The sequence below is a fragment of the Genypterus blacodes genome, unplaced genomic scaffold, assembly GCF_046128005.1.
Source record: "Genypterus blacodes isolate CSIRO-AG114 ecotype Tasmania unplaced genomic scaffold, CSIRO-AGI_Gbla_v1 ptg000070l_1, whole genome shotgun sequence".
In the NCBI taxonomy this organism is placed as follows: Eukaryota; Metazoa; Chordata; class Actinopteri; order Ophidiiformes; family Ophidiidae; genus Genypterus; species Genypterus blacodes.
In genome coordinates this window covers 808,782-828,848 of record NW_027466880.1, presented here as the reverse complement: position 1 = coordinate 828,848, position 20,067 = coordinate 808,782, and the positions used below count along the sequence as shown (strand labels likewise).

The 20,067-nt window shown below is 43.1% G+C and overlaps 1 protein-coding gene across 8 annotated transcripts in view; it reads left to right on the top strand.

Moving 5' to 3' along the window:
* The first annotated feature begins 244 nt into the window (after positions 1 to 244).
* The window catches only part of scn8ab (sodium channel, voltage gated, type VIII, alpha subunit b), a 31,014-nt gene continuing 11,191 nt past the window's right edge, over positions 245 to 20,067 (top strand). For 3 of the 8 annotated variants that reach the window (XM_076156534.1, XM_076156530.1, XM_076156529.1), the window contains exons 1-13: positions 245 to 526; positions 6,975 to 7,093; positions 7,571 to 7,660; positions 7,746 to 7,874; positions 9,591 to 9,682; positions 12,633 to 12,848; positions 12,945 to 13,008; positions 13,648 to 13,789; positions 15,518 to 15,724; positions 15,818 to 16,099; positions 17,163 to 17,486; positions 18,625 to 18,757; positions 19,054 to 19,292. In XM_076156534.1, coding sequence (XP_076012649.1) covers positions 245 to 526; positions 6,975 to 7,093; positions 7,571 to 7,660; positions 7,746 to 7,874; positions 9,591 to 9,682; positions 12,633 to 12,848; positions 12,945 to 13,008; positions 13,648 to 13,789; positions 15,518 to 15,724; positions 15,818 to 16,099; positions 17,163 to 17,486; positions 18,625 to 18,757; positions 19,054 to 19,292 — 2,319 coding nt within the window. Of the gene's footprint in view, positions 527 to 6,974; positions 7,094 to 7,570; positions 7,661 to 7,745; positions 7,875 to 9,284; positions 9,377 to 9,590; positions 9,683 to 12,632; positions 12,849 to 12,944; positions 13,009 to 13,647; positions 13,790 to 15,517; positions 15,725 to 15,817; positions 16,100 to 17,162; positions 17,520 to 18,617; positions 18,758 to 19,053; positions 19,293 to 20,067 lie in introns of all 8 variants that reach the window. The other 5 variants (XM_076156528.1, XM_076156527.1, XM_076156535.1 and 2 more) reach the window with 3 other exon arrangements.

Genomic DNA, 20,067 nt, shown 5'->3' with positions numbered 1-20,067 from the left:
AAAAAAAATGATTTTGTACATGTATACATCGCAATTGTTATGCTTGCTGTACTCTGACACTTAATCATTTCACACAATAACGAACATGGGAAAATAAAGCATTTGTTGTTGTTTACTTCATTTCTTTTCCTCTCTCTAATATATGTATATTCACTTTTTCCTCTCCGTGTCCCCTCTTTTTTTTCTAGAGCTGGATGTCAGGGATGGAAAACAAATAAAGAGGAAATAGTTGCAGGATGAAAACATGGCTGCGCCCATTCTTGCACCCCCAGGACCTGATAGCTTCAAGAAATTCACCCCTGAGACGCTTGCTAACATCGAGAAGCGTATCAATGAGGAGAAGAACAAGAAACCACCCAAGCCCAGATCGGACAGTAGTCACCGCGACACATCTGACGACAATGACCCCAAGCCCAACAGTGACCTGGAGGCTGGAAAGAGCGTGCCGTACATCTACGGCGATATTCCTGATGGAATGTGGGCCACGCCGCTGGAGGATTTGGACCCTTTCTATCTGAACAAGAAGGCGAGTTTTCCTGTCTGCTTAGCTGGCAAAATACCCAATCAAAGATGAATTTGCTTTAAATGGAGGTAGTAAGTTGTGTGGATGGTTAGATAGCCTTCACTGTTTAGTGGGTTTTCATGTGAAACTGCGATTTTGATCAACCAAACAAGATGTGTGATATGAAATTCAGACATCAGATCCACTAAAATGGAGGTTATTTCCTATATTGTTATTTGAAAGGCAATTCGAATGATCAAAGGTATTTCTATTCACTGTCATTACACAGAGAGGTCACGCAATGGCAGGTTTTCAGGTATACCTGTCCAATCATCAATAAAAAGTGAGAGCATTTGATAAAATAGTTGATATGGCTGTGAACCAGTAACAAGATACAACCTTGCCACCCTGAGGTCTGAAGGATGAAGCAGATGTCCCCTTGTTTGATTTGGATACAAATCCATTCAATAAGACCAAAGCAGGCGAGTTGTTCCTCTACAGACACTTACATGTGTTGTTTCATAAGATAATATGTCCATGTTGAAGTACTGTGTGAAACTGGAACAAAAGTGATTGAAATAGATTTTTCTAACATATTAATTTCTCATCATTTCAAATAAGAACCTGCGGTCATATCCCTTTTTATTGAATGTTATGCATTCATCAAATATCAGACATACCGCTCTCAGCCACATAATAGGTTCTTTTCAAAATTTTCAAAATTGTGCTGTTAAATTATTGTGATATAGCTGCAAATGAGCCAAGCCTCAGCTCCCTGTTTTATCCTTACATCACGTCCACTGCATTTATTAGATATCACCGCAGCTTTTAGGCCTTCACCCTGCAGCACTTCAGCCCCACTCTGTCCCCACTGTGCTGCGGCTCTGTAGCTAAAGGGGAAACTGGGTGGAAGGCAGAAGATGGCAGGAGAGGACAGGAGGTGTAGAGGAGACAGCAGGAGCAGCAGGAGCAGCAGGAGCAGCAGGCATTAGTAGCTTGAGTTGTGTCAGAGCAGCGGAGGAGCCATTCCCCCGTTTAGTGGTAGCGAGAACATGAAAGAGAATCTGCATCCTGTGCAGCAGAGAGAAGCCCACTCAGCAGGACGAGCCCACTCTCAAGCAAGCAGCACTCCGTCGTAACGCTGATGGAACTATCAAGTGTGTGTGCCTTTTGTGATCTATTGATCCACAGTCCCAGTTCAGTGGTAACCACAGGAAGGCTTGCATTCTTCTCCTTGTCTTATTATCCTTCCCCACTTTGCTTATTGCTCACTGCACCACTCTGCCTCTCCCTGCCTCCCTCATCCTTTCCCACCTCTCCTTCCCGCTGGTTGAAGGAGAGTTGCTGTAGGGGTTGTGTGTCTTGGCCTCCACTCACACACCTTCTCTAACTGCAGCAGGAGACCCTCAGCTGACTGTGTCATTTTGTGTGTGTGAGTGTGTGTAGGTGTGCATCCATTATTTAAGCAAAGATGTTAAACTGAGAACATCGATGCAATCAGGGTTTCCTGTGGCGCATTCACATTCGGAAGCAAGTCTGTGTGTCTGTGTGTCTGTTGCCTGGTTCAGTTAGTCATATGGCATTCTTTGACATATTTATGCAAAGGTTTATATATATTTTGCGGTATTAAATTAGGATTCTAACCCTAACTAACATGACTAGTAAATGTGCATTATGCAAAAGCAGTGTGTGTTACAGGACAAATACACACGTATCTTAATTGCATTTGTTCTTCTCCTTACTCAGATCAGCAAACATAAATCAGTGCATGAAGCCCTTCATTCTCCTGCAGACCTCAGGAATAACTGATGACAGACAGATAACAATCTTCTCCTTTTTTTGTCATTGAAAGGTTCATTTAGCGTCTGAGTGTGCTTCTTTTCTCCTTTTACCATGGAGATTTGTTTATAGGCGACCGTTTGCGTAACTCTTAAACCTCTTTAATGTTCATTTCATTGAACATTTTCTCCATGGCTGTAAGATAACAAACATAACTGCTCTTTAGGAGGATTATTGCCAAAATGAATTAATTAGCTTGTTCACTTCAGGTTGAAATATCTCATCTATTGGATTCCAGTTGATGAAAGAATTGATGAGAGAATTTAATTACAAGATGATAGGCATGTTCTATTATGTAATTAATCTATGGATCAGTTAGTGTTTAGCATTATTAGGAATATTGAAATTTGCCTCTGTGGTTGGGATATGGGGGGCAGTTTGCCACATTTAGGTAAATTGTGGTAATTTGCAGCAAACATTTATTAAATCTGTCCCATTAGCTCCTCTGGTGCAGCTGTAGGTAAGATGCCTTGCCAAAGGGAACTTTGTCAGGGGATCTTAGATTGTTTATGTTATTAGATTGTTTATGTAAATATCAGACAGCTGCTTCCCACGTGGAAACGTATATGTCTGTGATGGCTCTGAATCCTCTTCTTCATTCAGAATCTGCAAACTCCTCCATACACAACTATGCGTCGTGTCAGCAAATCCAGGCACAGTCGATGCCACAAGACCTCATCCTCCCTCTCCAGCTTACGCTCCTATCAAGCCGTTTCCCCATTTACTCGCGCTTTCGTCCTGTATCACACCTGGGGGTAAACGCTTCTATGCATAAGCATGCTAAGCCTCCATTACTCCTCTGACGTTTGTGTCCTCACCTTTCCAGGCTGCTTGTCTCCTCTACTCGACCGACATCCTATCGCTCACCATTACACTGTATGTCAATGAGAGTGTCTAAGTGTGTGTGTGAGTGTGTGTGTGTGTGTGTGTGTGTGTGTGTGTGTGTGTGTGTGTGTGTGTGTGTTTTACCGTCAGCTGCAGGAAACCTGATCGCAGCACTCATGCATCAAAGAGAGGAAGAGGGGGCAGTGGTGAGGAAGAGAAATGCAGCGTTGCAATTCTTGTTTTCCCCTGTGATGGGGTGAGGACTGCCTGGGCTTTTCAAAGGTCTGAAGCGATTAGAGAACGTTAAAGCTGCTGCGGCCATACAGGAAGAACAGGAAGGGATGGATGGGCGACATACTGGTGCTTTAGTTTGCTCTGTGGTCGCGCGTAGGAGGGGGAGTGCAGATTATGTGAAAATACAGCCCAACAATTCTAGTCGTATGTTCCACAGCAGTACGGACAAAGCTCCGTTTTAAATGGATTTCTGACAGCTTTTAGATATTGTGCTGTAATACAAGAAGGTGCAGGAGACAAATGATTCCATCCCTGACTTGTGCAGAGCAGCAGCTAGTGAGCGCACAACATGACGCCCGTATCCCTCCATCTGTGTCTCGGGGTATCTCTGTCTATTACTCTCCTCTTCTATCTCCCTTTCTCCTCCTCCTCCTCCTCCTCCTCCTCCTCCTCCTCTGTGTTGCTCCTTTTTTCAGGGTGTTGTAAATTAGAGTGAGGGCCAGGCTTTAGTGCTCTGTCTGAGTCCTCCGTCTCTGATGACACAGCATCCTCCCGTACTGAGCCCAGGAAGGATGTGTGTGTGTGTGTGTGTGTGTGTGTGTGTGTGTGTGTGTAGTGGTAGTGGTGTGCAGAGATACCTAGAGAGAAGTGTGCCTCCCCTGCTAACCAGTTAGGGGTAAAGATAAGAGTGTAGATGTTAGAGAAGCGTCATGGTGCATTGTTGTGATATGATGTCATTATTTGTGAGGTAATAAGTTTCCAGTCTTGCATATTCAAGTGAGAATTATTGCCGTAGTCGGCGCTGCAGTGGAGCCAAACAGAAGGACATGAGTTATGTTTTAGGCTGTAATGCATAATGGATGTTGGATTGAAGCGTTTCATGAGATCTGTGTCGTATAGAAGGACACAAAGAATCACAGCGTCACAGTCGACGTAGATTTGAGTCCGTGCCAACACTCTCATTATGTCAAAGCTTCAAAAGCGGCGGAGCATGCATGTGGATGTCTGGTTCGCCTGCTGTAACGCTGCAGGATGGACATATACCTTTCAAAAAATGCCTCTGACTAATTGTGAAGGTCATCGCCACTAAACAAAAGCTAATGACTAAATCTCATCAGCCGTGAAGGAAACAAGGCTGGACCGGTGTGTGTGTGTGTGTGTGTACCCTGTGAACTGTGCTGCCTCTCTGTTATTGTTTCCCCGCTTAGATCTTTTATCAGCCCCCCCCCCCCCCAACCTCCTCAAATCTGGTTCTCAGTTTCTCTTTCTCTCTCTCTCTCTCTGCTGCATGCCCCCCCCCACCCCCCTCCCCCTCGTCTACCCATCCGTCTCAGGTTTGGCTCTCTCCCCTCTGCAGCTCTCTGGCTTTCTGCTCTGCATCATTCCCCTACTCCTTCTCCCCCTCCACCCCCACACCTCTCTCTCTCTCTCTCTCTCTCTCTCTCTGTCTCTCTCTTGCTCTCTCTCCCTCCGCCTACAAGAACCTCTTCATATCCGTGCTGCTGCTGCTGCTGCTGCGTGCCCCCCCCACTCCCCCTCCACACACACACACACAGGCGCACGCACACACCTACACAAACACTGTCCTTGCAGCTGCATTCTCTTCTTGCATATGTGCCTTTTTTTGCCGTAACAGCTCTGAGGAGAATTTAGAACGTTTCTCCAGCTTTGCAGCGAGCATGTCCTCCTCAGAGAGAGAAGCAGCTTCTCTCTGCTCTGTGTCATATGATGTACACGTGTGAGGGCTGTAGGTGATGTATGTGCTGTATGTGTAGGTAAGTAGGTGCATCAGTAGGTGGTTAAAAATCGGGAAAGCGTGGCAGAAAAGGAGCTTGGTTTTGTTTTTGTTTATTCTTTTGTTCTGTGCCAGGTTGCCAAGCTTGCGTCAACGGTAGATTTGAGAGTCTCGACAAATCCGTCTCAGTTGCTGTCCTCCTCCCATCAGTCTCCATATGGAACATAAGCATGCACGCTGAGCATCCATAACCTGCTAATATGAAATTGGCTGTGGTCATTTACTCCACGGCCTTCATCCTTTGTCAGCAAAAGCACTGACGTTGACCTTCTCAAAGAGGAAGATTAACCCTTTGTGCATGACAGTAGATCCTCTGTGTGCTTTAGTGTTTATAAATTAGGGATAATTATTTATCTCCATGTGTCAGGATATTTTAAGCAGCGCAGGCGCTATACAGGCAAGAAGGAACAGGCGAGGGGGAGAGAGGAGTCTTCTGATGCAGAGGATCCGTCTTGTCTTTCCCCAGACTGCAGGCGTTATTTTTAATCTAATTAGATTTCAGGACACTTCTTGTCTTGGGACAGTGATGGTAGCCTCCCTGCTTCATTCTAGTGTTTCCCGTGTGTGAGCTGCTGCGAGCCTCCAGTTCCTCATGTGATGTCTGTGTGTGTGTGTGTGTATGTGGTTGTGATCACCCTGTATGTGGCTTTATATGATACAACATTGCGATGTGAGCGACAGTTCAGCTGATTTTGGAGACACATCATGTATCTCTCAGTGCTGAAACATTCAAATTTCTTAATTAAAGTCATATTCTGATTGACACCTTCATTTCCTCCTCTGTATCAGTTGCATAAACGTCATACCTCAAAGGACTTTGTCAGTTGTATCATAAACAAACATGAGGTGATGAACTACAAACTCATACATCACCTGGATATCCAACCACACTGTGCATCGACTGAAAGCGAGCAAGTTTCTTTATTCTTCTTCTTCTCCTTCTCTGATTTGGCTCAGTTAAATCATTAGTCACTTCACCTGCGCAGACACAGAAGGAAAACAAGAGATAACACGCCAACATACAAGCGTTTGCACAGAGAGAGATAGATAGATAGAGAGAGAGAGAGGCTGCCTCCTCCCTCGCCCCGGCGCTCAGCCCCACTTGGCTCGGTGGTGTTTATGGGTGGGGAGTGGTTGTTGAGAGCCTCGAGTCAGCAGATCTGCCCCTGATCGATGACAGCGTTTGCAGCTCTCTTCCAGTAAGAGCTTTAAACATGGGGAGAAGAGAGTCATTTGGCCACGAGAGAGGGCCGAGCTGCTCGTCCGTCCGTCTGCTGCGTCGGGTCAGGCGGCCAACTGAGCTGCTGTAGTGGTGAAAACTGGTCAGGGTGGACATTTGGATCAGTGGTGTGAGCTGCTGCACTCCTGGCTCTTACCTGACTGGACCCTGACCCTGATCTATTACTGTCTGTACTGTATCACACTGTATGTACTGCTGTACTGCTGGTTGGGCACATTTTTTCAAAAAGCTAAAACATGATCACGCATTGGGCACATTGAGAGTTCTTGTAAGTATGTGGGGGTAGAAAATAAATAAATAAATACATTGCCTGCATCCTGGAAAGAGAATCATCTGTGTTGAAAGGGGAAACCGGTGCAGGAGTGCCCCATGACTCAGGACCCGCATCAGCTTATCAGCAGTTAAACTCATCATCTCTTCTTTTCATTTCAGGAAGACGGTGAAAACGACTGCAGACCACGTGCTGAATATAATGTGTCATATAACTCTCTGTCTCTGTCTCTCTGTCTCTCTCTGTCTCTGTCTCTGTCTCCCCACAGACGTTTATAGTCATAAACAAAGGGAAAACAATCTTCCGCTTCAGTGCCACACCCTCCATGTACATCTTAAGCCCTTTTAATCTACTTAGGCGAATAGCTATTAAGATTTTGATACATTCATATCCTTTCAAGTGAAGTGCTTCGTTTGTGTCCTCTGCAGTTGTGGTTCTCAAACTTTGCGAACCAATTCCCACCTCTGAGCAAATCAGATGGACCACCAAGAGCCGTCATGCCCCAATCTAAGAAAACAAATCGGAAAAACCATTCTTATTCTTAATTCTTAATTAAAAGAGAAAAACAAGAAGGCTAATTAAAAACATTCTCTTGATGAAACAAATTGAACAAATTGCCACAACAAATGAATTCAATTCTCAGCTGAAATTCCAAAAAGTCACTTGGGAGTTCTTCAAGTACCACTGGTGGCACTTTAAACACAGTTTGAGAACCACTACTCTACAGTTAATGAAAAATATGATATAATAATGTAAATATTACATTATATATCAATACGATACTAAGAAATGTATTACTGTTGTTTGAATGTGTTTGTGTGGTGTAGAACTTTCCAATATTTTCCTTAACTTCTGTCCTCTCACGTTATTCAGCATGATCATCATGTGTACCATTTTGACCAACTGTATATTCATGACTTTTAGTGACCCTCCAGAATGGTCCAAACAAGTAGAGTAAGTACACACCGTCCGTCTGAATCATCACATCCTGTCACCCTCCTGCCTGTGTTTTACTCTCTCTCCCTCTCTATTTTTCAAGGTATACCTTCACAGGTATCTACACTTTCGAGTCACTCACAAAAATCATTGCCAGAGGCTTCGCTATAGATGGGTTCACCTTTCTCAGAGATCCATGGAACTGGCTGGATTTCATGGTCATTTCTATGGCGTAAGTAAAGTAGCTCATGTTTACATTACAGTTAAGGTCATTTTCCTTTGTGTTGAACATTGGAAAGCTGTGTTAAGGTTTGTGAAGCGACAAAACAAAGCAGCATTTTTGTGAATGATCAACAAAATACTATTTTAACATTTACACAACAGCATATGCATCAAACTCTGAGTTAGAGTTATGATAATGATACTTCAGCCCTCGTTAGCTCAACGTTTGTATAATTATCAATTTATGTGTGTCTGTCATTAAATGTGTAATTTCAACATGCAGCCGCCAAATAGAAAAGCTTCTCTTTCCAAATAAAACTAATGTCCGTTTGATGCCGTGTTTGCCGTCGTTTCAAATAAGACAATATGATGTAATTTTGTGTTGACATCATAATGAGGAAGACTTTGTTTGCCCCCTACATTATCGGCTGCTGTTAAAAGCTGCTGTAAGCAACTTTGGATCACTTAAAAACTATTTAAAGGTCCAAAAACACAAAAAGCCCTCTCTGCTCTCCTCCCCCCTCCTGTAACCACAGGCAGTAGGGGTGTGTGCAAACTCAGGGTGACCCCAGGGAACTGTTACCTGGGTAACGAAGGCTTGAGTTCTCAGCAGCACAAATTAGGGATTTCTTAAATGCAGATTTTTTTTTGACAACCAAGCAACTTGTCCCTGCACTACCACGAAGATTAGGGAAAATAAGCAATATAAACACATGAATATACAGAAGCTTTGATGTTTGACCCTAATGGTGATTTTGCTTAAATTGTCCAAGATCATTGACTACAAACCACAGAGTTCAGTAGTAGATTTAGTTGTGAACTGCTCTGCCATCGCCACAACAAGTACACTACATAGTGTACTATCATCTGGAAACTTGATTGAATCTACAGTGTAAGGTTTGTTGTTGTTTGTTTTGGTTGATGACGCTGCGTTCAAGTGCTCATCAGAAGGTTGTTACGTATATGTATATGATAAAGCGGTACGAAACGAAAACACAGAGGTGCATTCGCTTCATAATACACGTGTTCTTTTATGTACAGAAATTCGCGTTTATTGTACTGTTTATGTATTGTTTATGATTTCTTCCAGCCCAAAAACAGTGCAAAGGTTGAGGTATAGATCACGACTCATGTCGCATCAAGAATCACAAATTCCAACTTCGATTACAATTTTGGTATCCCCGATGTCCCATAGCACTCGAACGCAGCACATGATTCAGATTTGTTTCGGTAACAGATTTTTCTCTTTTCAGTATTTGACTTAATCATTATAATTATGATATGATGTTGCGATGTAAAGATAGTTCAAACTAGTTCAAAACAATTGCCTACAGCAGCTTTACCCAGTCACATTTATAATGCTTTTAAACATAGTAATGCAACAATCTATTCTATAACAGTATTTTAATCAACCTTACAGGTATATAACAGAGTTTGTAAACCTAGGCAATGTGTCAGCTCTACGTACGTTCAGGGTTCTGAGGGCTTTGAAAACAATTTCGGTTATCTCAGGTAAGACGGCCCAGGTGTGTGTGTTTGCAGGGGGTTTGGACAAGCGTTCTTTCTCTCACCGTGGTGTCCCCCCCCCCTCCCCCTCGATGGTGGTGCTGGTGTCGTGCTCCTTCTGCGCACATGCGTGTGTGTCGTTATTGTACATGTGAGTGTGTGTGTGTGTGTTGTGTGTGTCATGGGGCTCTGTTCTGTGTGTCATCCTACCTTGTTACAGATATGTAACAGAGTTTGTGGACCTTGGGAATGTCTCGGCGCTGAGAACGTTCAGGGTTCTCCGAGCATTGAAAACAGTCGCTGTCATTCCAGGTGAGACTCCCACTTAAACACTAAGGCTGAGCTTATTTTGATCTATAAGCTACCATTATTGCTATTACTTTGCCAATTTTTTATTTTCAAAAAAGAGGATGTCTCAGAAATGAAACATTTTTCCTTTTCCTTTTCTTTACTGACAATCAAAAATGGTAGCAATACATTTTTGATAGGCTTAGCAGTCTACTGGCAGTCTTGTGGGTTTAAGTGTCCTACATGTGTGTATCAGAGGGAATTTAACAACATGAAAATACATCCAAAAATATCAAAACAATGTGACATTACTGGGGAAATTTAAATTCCTTATCTTCATTTTTCTTTCAGTTGACTCCCAGGAAGTCTCAGAAGTTTAGACGTATGGATCAAATATATAACTTATTTCACACATTGACCATACTTCTTCATTTTTAATTGTCAGAATCTTCTGATTCCCAAAGACTGCCAAGCCTAATTTGACCGAATTTATGCTGCATGAAGCTTTGAGACACATGCTTTTACAAGTTTGGCTTTAAGGGGCTTTTCCTTTAGAATCTTGTTTTGTTATGTTTTGTTTTACATTAATAGTTAATTGGAACCAGGCTTCTAATTTATGAAGATCTTTGTCCATCCTGGGAGTGCAAGGGAGATGATCAAAGTGCAAGGATTTATCATAATGATCAAAAATCTGTGTATTATATCTCAGGTAGATCTATGTCTTCTGCAGATTAGACCCTAACATAACTTTATACATTTGTACCATTGGAACTGTTTGATAATAATCCAGTATGCAGGTATGACTATCTGCACACGCGCAACACACAAAATACACATTAAAATGTACCTGCAAAGACATACACGAAACAAACACACATACACTTGCACAAGCAATGAGCGCTCCAATGGTGCAAAGCTGTTGACGAGCGAAGAATACTGAGGGCCAAGGTGGACTTTGCTATGATTTGTTGTGGATTTGTGCACATACAGTACTGTAAGCTCAGCCTCCAGCATGCAGTGCTCAGCTTTGCTCTGGGCTCACCCAGCCTGAGGGCGTGCCCAGTGGGGAGCACTGCACCTGTGGGACAAAGGTGTGCCTAGGATGGGAACGGTTCTTCAGTAAAAGCAAAGTCACCATCACAGTTGTCATACAGGTGATGTTGACACAGAGTCAATTCCTTCAGCCTTGGCGTTTAATGACCTGCATGCCACCTCTCATTGTCACCCCCCCCCCCTCCACACACCCAGCAGCTAAGCTCCTCTTCCTCACCTGTCCTCTCTTTATTCCTCTTCACCTCCTATTTACTCCAACTGAGCCTGGTTCTTTGCTCTGTTTGTGGTGCTGCTGCGTCCAGTTGTTTTGGCAGATGTGTATTAATCACAATTTTTATTACCTATATGTATGTGTAGTTGGTCTGGGATGTTTCCTAAAATAGATTTCAGAGATACAAATCACATGATATAGCTCAAAATCCAGCCTTTGGGCGGTTTTAATGTCTGCATCAGGCTTTCTTCTTCACACTATAGAAACATTTGCTTACGTTACACATGAAAGTTAATGTGATTAAAATGTGCATATCTAGTTGAAACATCCCATACAGCTGCAGTCTTTGTCGTGGTGTTGTGTTTTATAAAAAAAAAAATCGTGACCTCTTCTGCTCACTGTGTGTACAGTGTGATGAATGGCTGTGTCGTTGTAGACGGCAGTTTTGGTACTTTAAACTCTTCATCATGAAATATACTTAAATCAATGTCGCTAGTGGTGTTTTTGACTTTATTGACCCCTGGATGTATCTCCACAGGATATCAGTGTAGCTAGAAAAATGTAGTAAATCCATGACCCCTATTAAAGTCTTGATTTGAAGAGAAACTGCCAAAAAAGTGCTGAAAACTGCAGTAATATGCTCAGTTGATTATTAGGCTGCCATTCAGAGTTTTAATAGTTATTTAAGTGAAAATGTTAAAGTGAAAAATGGGGGTTTTCCTCAAATTAAGTCTTAAAATGTTTGGACATGTACATTGTTCACGTACAGCAACGGTTTTCCCCTTTTTAGATGCAATATTGGGTCTCTTATTTATAAGTTACAGTATGCAAATGTGTGCATAGCATTTGTAAATACTCTCCGCCTTGTGGGCATCCTCTGGTCGTGCTCCCAAATCTTACATCTGATTATGTGAGAATGGAGAATGAATGCAAAACAAAAACAACAGCCACTTTGTCACCAGGACATCTAATATTTGTCTTTACCAAATAGAATAAATGGTGTAAACAGGAAATCTGTTCCCTTCTCAAACATTGAGAAGTTTGGATTCTCCTGCTGCTGCTTGGTTCAAGGCTGCGTCGTCATTTGTACATTTCGAAAATTGACTTGACTTAAAGAGAGTATTGATAGACAAATTGCTCTATAGAAGCATCAGATTTCAGTTATTATTGTTTGTTTTTTTACATTTTGCTTCTTCTTCTATGTGAAAAGACCCTGATGATCTGGCCTTCAATGTTCTGGTCCAGTTGAATAGATACTGTTGCCTTTTTCAGTGCTGATATACAATTCAGTAACGAAATTCAGCATTTTGCATGTTTACAATGCAAAATACGCTGCAAACCCTATTTCTCTGTTATTTTCTGATGTTGATGCTTGGTAGCGTTGAGCGTCTTCGCTCCAGAATGAATTATAATCCTTAGATTAATTCGACACCTGGCCCAGTTTGGGGTTAGGTGCGGCTCTGACGTTTAGGGCTCAGTTCAGCTCTGAATCGCAGCTTTATAACCAAACTCAGCTTCAGTATCTGTTAGTGTGCCTTTGTGGTTGTAACTGTGTGTGTCCATGTATGTGCATGTGCTCGTGTGCGTGTGTTTCTGTGCCTGTGTGTGAGTACGTGTTTGTGTATTTGTGTATTTGTGTGCGTGTGTGTGTGTATGTGTGTGCGTGTGCGTGTGTGTGTGTGTGTTTTTTATTGTGGGTTAATTTGCCAGGCCTGAAGACCATTGTGGGTGCTCTGATCCAGTCTGTGAAGAAGCTGTCGGATGTGATGATCCTGACCGTGTTTTGTCTCAGCGTCTTCGCTCTGATTGGACTGCAGCTCTTCATGGGCAACCTTCGGCAAAAGTGTGTATTCTGGCCAATCAACATGACCGAGTACCAGAGCAGCGGCAGGACGTTTGACTGGGGCGAGTACGTCATGAACACTTGTAAGTTACTTTCACACACTGTTTTAGTCGTCGTTTCAGAATGTTCCAACCTGACAAGAAATGTGTGACGCAAATGACCCTTCTGTTTTTTTATAGCTAATTTCTACATCCTCCATAATCAAATTGATGCTCTGCTATGTGGAAACAGTTCTGACTCGGGGTAAGTGTATCTAAAAATACATGTTGATGTCATAATTATGCTTTTATTTTGTTCGCTAATAAGTTAACAATGCAAATTAGTGAATCCTCCTGTGTTTGGGCAGCAGGGGGGTAATAATTTCCTCTATGTAGCCCCAGTAAATGAAGTCAGTATGAACCCCAGAATGTCAGTCATCTATGGGCTTTATTGCCTCAAGGCATGACAGAAGAATGTGCCAGAATTCCCACCTTAAGCCACAATGAAAATAGCGCCCCCTATAGAGTCGACGGCAAAACCAGCAAACTCTCCCAATTAACACATGTGTTTCATAGCAACTTGTACATATTTGTCATTAAAGAGATTAAGGAATCAACCATAAGAGTAGTACAAGATGATGTCATACATGATTGGACTAGGCCGTCAAACCCGCATTCATAATTTAAAAGCCACTTCCATACAGTCATCAGTGATCGATCCATTTTAATGTACACGTAAGCATGCATGCGTCAGCTCTTTGTGCAGCTCAGGGTCGGGGTGTCATACGTACGCCCATGATGACTTTCTCTTACATCCACTATTATGTGATTCGTGCTAAACTTTGACATAGCTGTAAATCTTAAAATCCTAATTAAAATGATTATGGGTGTGTGTTTCTCACAGGAATTGTCCAGAGGGTTTCACGTGTATGAAAGCCGGAAGGAACCCCAATTATGGATACACCAGCTTTGACAGCTTTGGATGGGCTTTCCTCACCCTCTTCCGCCTCATGACCCAAGACTTCTGGGAGAATCTTTACATGCTGGTAAAACATTGTCTCCCTCTATCTCTCGTAGATATGATGCAACATTACAGTGTCATCTACAAGCGCACACTTTGACCATTTTCATTTCAAAGGCACCACTGAGCCTCCCTGAGCCTCGGCAGGTCCTGTGAGAAGTAAAGCACTCCTTAAGCAGTACTGATGATTTTGTCCTTCCTACATCACAAAAATATACATCATCATCATCCTGATACCTGAATGAATCAGCAAAAGTGCTCCTCAGCAGCTCTCTCGCTCAGCTCTCTGTTCATTTGCCCTCTGAAGAAAAGGGAAGGAAGGACAGCTGATCAGAAATAGCTAAAAGTGTGCGACCACTCTTTCATATCTTGTTTTGTTAGTGTTGGACGACCTTATTGGTGGGCAGGGATGTGACTTTTACATTAGGTGATGAGGAGGAAGGGGTGTGGATTTAGCGTTGGCAAAAAGAACATTTGTAATCATGTGAAAACATTCCTTACTGTGATTTTTGGGCCGTCACGACATTAAGCTCACGTGTGAGTTACTGATTGGATCTCCAGAGGGGCCACAAACACACAAATCGTTTGCTAACATGAAGCAATTTGATACAGTCAGCCTACATACTGTACAGGTAATTGTGCCTCTAGTGGACGATAACGTAAACTACATCAAGGGAAAGCTTTCTAACTCAGGCGGTAACAGATACGTACTGACGAAAAGGGTAAAGATCTCTTTGTCGCCTGTGGTGGAGGTGCTGTTAAAAAAAATATTGTATATTCCTTTTTTTTAATGTTAAAGGTTAGAGTTCTGTGTGTGAGTTTGTGGGTCACAGGTAAAAGAGATGACCCTGCGAGAATTATAATAATGATTTAATTTCTTATATTTTTTCACAGATTGTTATCTAAAGTGAGATTGGCAGAAATGATTATTTAATGTTATCATTATTAAATGCAAATATTCTCCAGAAAACATTGTTATATTTTCAATTGATTGAAATGTTCATTTAATGTTCTTTATATTCACCAGCCTGCTGTGCTGTGTCACTGCTCATATTGGAGGAAAGAAAAGATGGAATTGGTCCTAATTGCTTCGTCCTGTTCATTCTGTACACATCATGAAGGAACAACCTTCACATCACTGATGAATATTTTATTGTTTATTGATTGCTGATTGTATTTTCTAATCAGTCGATTGCAGACGGCAGTCATTTCCTACAGATCTTATGTTCTCGTCAGGAGGATGTACAAGAAACAGTAATGAGAGAACTGAGGAAAATGACTTTCAATATTAGGAATATTACAGATATGTTTTTCTGTTGGCGGCATCAAATGTCACAGCCGTCGAGACTATTTCCAGAAAACACAAGATCCCTCTCCGTCCACCTGTGTCTGCCTGTCTGTCCTTCTGTCTGCCCTTCTGTCTGTTGGTCTGGTAGCTTTTGTCCTAGAGAAGCCAAAACCAGATAAGCACTGGCAGTACAGCAGAGAACACTCACACACACACACACACACACACACACACACACTCACACACACACACACACACACACACACACACACACACACACACACACACACACACAAACACTCACGCACACTATGGGAGTAGTTAAGTACTCCTGAACAAATCCTGATAATAAAATAACAAACCTTTTACCCAGATGTATTCATGGTCTATGTTAGTAATCTATCAATAACCTACTTAAGACATCATTTTCATGTGTCGCCACTCTTCCCTATGTGTCTCTGTCAGACGCTGCGAGCTGCAGGGAAAACCTACATGATCTTCTTCGTGTTGGTCATCTTTGTGGGCTCCTTCTACCTGGTGAATCTCATCTTGGCTGTGGTGGCCATGGCTTATGAAGAGCAGAATCAGGCCACTATAGAGGAGGCTGAGCAGAAAGAGGCTGAATTCAAGGCTATGCTGGAGCAGCTAAAGAAGCAGCAGGAGGAGACTCAGGTCACCCAGCGCTCTCAATCTGTCTCACATCTACACTTATTCCATAATTTATCATCATTTGTACTTAGAATAAGTCTTTTCCTCCTCTGTCAGGCTGCTGCTATGGCGACGTCTGCAGGCACGGTGTCAGAAGCTGCGCTAGAGGATGAAGGAGGGGGGCACTTGTCCCGTAGCTCCTCCGAGGCCTCCAAATTGAGCTCCAAGAGTGCCAAGGAGCGGCGAAATCGCAAGAAGAAATGGCGGCAGAAAGAACAGGACAAAGAGAAGGGCGACAGCGAGAAGGTCGTCAAGTCCGAGTCGGACGACGGCAGCAAGAGGAGCACCATTCGTTTCCCAGGCAGCCGACTGGGGAGGAAGACGTCCATCATGGACCAGGTAAAGTTACCAAGAAATGATTCTATTATATCATTGAAGGATTTCTTCAAACATCATAAACCTCAATGAAAATAATGATGACTATCGATAGCTGCAATTTGGTCCAAATCTGGATAAGAATTCAGATCGTCCGGATCCAAATATGATGCTGGTTCAGTCACATAGATCCAGGACACAATATGGTTATTATGATCAACTCTCTCTGTTTAAGTCAGTACATCGTTACGACTAGACAAATATTTTGTTTAAATTTCTACTAAAAACCCAATGCCACATCACACCGGACGTAACATCTCCTGTCTCACTTCCTTCTTCAACAAAACAGATCATATGTTATTGTGCCTACAGAGCCAAAACTATGGAAGACAGCAAGTAAATGGTAAAGACAAATTATAGAACCAATCCAGCTTCCATTGTAGTAACGTTTAACGTTTGGTATATTTCTCTTTCATATCTCATATAATTGTCTATGAGCCAATAAAGCCAAGCTTGCAGTGGATTAATATGAATTACATTGTGCTCCTTCATTCACAAGGATAAACAATATAACATTATACGAAGCTGAAAGAAAATATGAATCGCTGTTGTTTGTGGTATTGATCACGATGGCTTATTGGCTATTGAATGAAGCTTTTTCCCATTATTGTGATTGTTGAATTCTTACAGCAGATTCTTTTTTTGCGGACACAAGGACAAATATGGTATAAAGAAAAAGATAACAGCAGCATTTTGAGTTTTCTCATCATGGTGAGAAATGCTGCAACAGTGATTTGGTGATTACAAAGACAGCTCTCCGTTTCTCTGCATCACCATTTTTCTGTCCTCCTCTCAGCTAAACAAGACGTTCTCATTTTGGGACGTGTAGTGACTGCTTCCCATTTTCAGGAGATCACTTATGTCGCTCGCTCGCGGTCCTCTGATTATGCCCTCTTCATCCTGATTCTCCTTCTCATCTTCCCTTGCCCCCATTTTCACATGCGTGTCCTGTCTCACATAACTCCCAAACTCTCCCTGTCTGCATCTCTCTCTCTCTCTCTCTCTCTCTCTCTCTCTCCCTCCCCAGTCTCTCCTCAGCATCCCGGGCTCGCCCTTCATGTCCCGCCACAACAGCCGCAGCAGCATCTTCAGCTTCAAAGGCCGCTCCAAGGATGTGGGCTCGGAGAACGAGTTCGCCGACGACGAGCACAGCACAGTGGAGGAGAGCGAGGACCGCCGGGGCTCCCTTTTTATCCCTTACCGCCGCAACAGCTACAGTGGCTACAGCCAAGGCTCATCCCGCATCCACCCGCTGGCTCCCCACTCTGGAGGGAAGAGGAACAGCACTGTCGACTGCAATGGCGTGGTGTCTCTCATCGGCCCTGGGCCTGGCAGACGGCTTCTGCCTGAGGTGAAAATAGATAAGGCAGCCACTGATGACAGTGTAAGGACGTCCATGGGACACGATACAGTCTAGGCATGATGATGGTGGCCCAGTCTCTGCAGCTTCTCCTTCACAGCCTCTTCCCCCCTTGGCTCTTGTCCCTCTTTTTTCCTCCCCGAAACTCTGTAGTTCCCTTTTCCTCCCCTGATATCTGAATATGTAGCCCCTCTTTCTAACTGGTATTTAACTGTATTTGATTTTTTTATCTTACAATGCCACATATACTTTTAGCGCCAAGATCTGTTAATCCTTTCACCGCCCCCTTTTTAAATAAGCGCCATTCTTCCACCAGCTGACAAACTATTCACTCACTCACTGCCTAACCAGTCTCATGATCATCATTTCAGTATTTATTATCCGTTAACAAGGTCTTATGCCACCAGCCGTCCTTTATTCCACTAACAACATAACACCAGGCTCTCCCCTGTAATTCCATCAGCTTCCTCATTCTTAAAGAAACAAGACCACTTAAACATTTTTTTAAGAGAGATTTCTTATTCTTTCCGTCCTCAGAGACTCTCACAATCTATCATTGCTTGCAAATCTCTCTCTCTCTCTCTCTCTCTCTTTCTCGCTCACTCCTCTTTTATCCTCCTCCTCCTGAACTCACTGGGTGGTGCGAGACCAAACCTGAAGCTGCATTGTTTTTTCTAAAACAGTATTCCTCTTCATCCTAGCTAGCATGGTATACCCCATTTTGATTCTCAGTCAGTCCAGCAGCTTTGACCGTTTTAGCCCTTTCCAAATGTAGCATGGTGTCGCCGCAAATGATGTCTTGAAATCCCCTCTGTTCTTGACATGCATGTAAATTGCATGACATTTAAGTGTGCTTATATACTGTATATTGCTAACGTATAAGTTACATTTATTGTCACACATTATATTGTTATGTAGGTTGCAGAAACATTATTTGATCTATTTGATGTTTGCGGTAATATGTGTTGCAAAAAGACAAGAAAACTGTTAATTTTGCAGACTGAAAAACTGATGTTTACAATGTTTATATTAAAGTTAGATGCAAGCATTTTAATATGCATTTGAGTGTGGATATGCATTTATATCTGTGCGGTCTGTAACTGCCATCTCTGTCTGTCACTGTGCACAGACGACGGACATGGAGCTCAAGAAGAACCACTCTGGCTCGCTCATGGTGTCTGTGGATCAGCTCAACTCCTCCTTCAAAGAGAAGGAACGAGCCAACAGCCAGATGAGCGTCGTCACCAACACACTGCTGGACGGTAGGGATCATACATCAAAGGGGACACATTTCATACATATTTAGATTTAAATGTGAAACCTTTGCAATACTTTTATTGTGCAAAAAACACATTGATCCACTTCTGTTCTTCCTTTTTGCAGTAATGCTGTGCACAAATCAGGGAAACGTACGCTCTGTTTCTGCATGTAAACGTCTTGATCGGCGTGTTGTACTAAATATACCATATAACGTCCAAACTGTCCCCTTTTACAGTCACAAACCAGGGGACTATGAAGAATGTGTCCTTTATTCTACCTCTTTCACTTGTCCCTGCAGAGTTAGAGGAGTCTCAGAGGAAGTGTCCCCCCTGCTGGTATAAGTTTTCCAACACGTTCCTGATCTGGGAATGTTGTCCTATTTGGCTAAAAATCAAGCACATTACCTACCTGATTGTCATGGACCCATTTGTGGACTTGGCCATCACCATCTGCATTGTCCTCAACACTCTCTTCATGGCCATGGAGCACTACCCCATGACTCCACAGTTTGAGGGAGTCCTGTCTGTTGGCAACCAGGTGAGCGAGTGAAACTTTGTTGGTCAGCAGGAACCCCATAATGCCTCTGTTTGCCCCATCCTCATAACCTCAAACCAATAGACCGGGTATCTGCACTTAAGAACACGCGCACATACACACCCACGCACGCACGCACACACACACACACACAAACAGAGGACTCTGATGGTGTCTTATTAAAGATTTATCTCCATTTTAATGTAGACAGCAAGCCTGCTCCCCAAACTCTCAGGCCATCTTTGGTCACTCTCTTGTTTCTGCTTTATTCTGCTCACCCCCAGCTCTCTCTCTCTTTCTCTCTCTCTCTCTCTCTCTCTCTCTCTCTCTGTCTCTCTCTCTTTCTCTCTCTCTCTCTCTCGTTCTCTCTCTTTACCTTACTCCCCCCCTCCCCCCCCCTCTGCTCCCTCTTGACAAAGCGGTTGATCCCAGATCTGTCCAGGACGGATCTGGTGATGTTACCAAAATGTGCTGCAGCTCCTTTGTTCTCAGATATCACTGTAGCACAGCTGCCGACCTTTGACCATTCCGAGTCTGAGGTCAGACATATTGGCACTGTGTCAGTGCTCATGGCGGATGTAGGGATATAGGGATTGGCTCAGTGTCAGCAGTGAAACAGGAACTGAAGTCGAAGCAATTGGCATGCTGTGATAGGCCAAGATGGTGCAGTATGAATCACTGGGTGTAGTCTGCAGCATTGACATGATGGGGGATTTGTGGGGAGGTGGGAATAGCTCCGACCACCACGGCATCATAGGAGTGTTACTGGAATACTGTG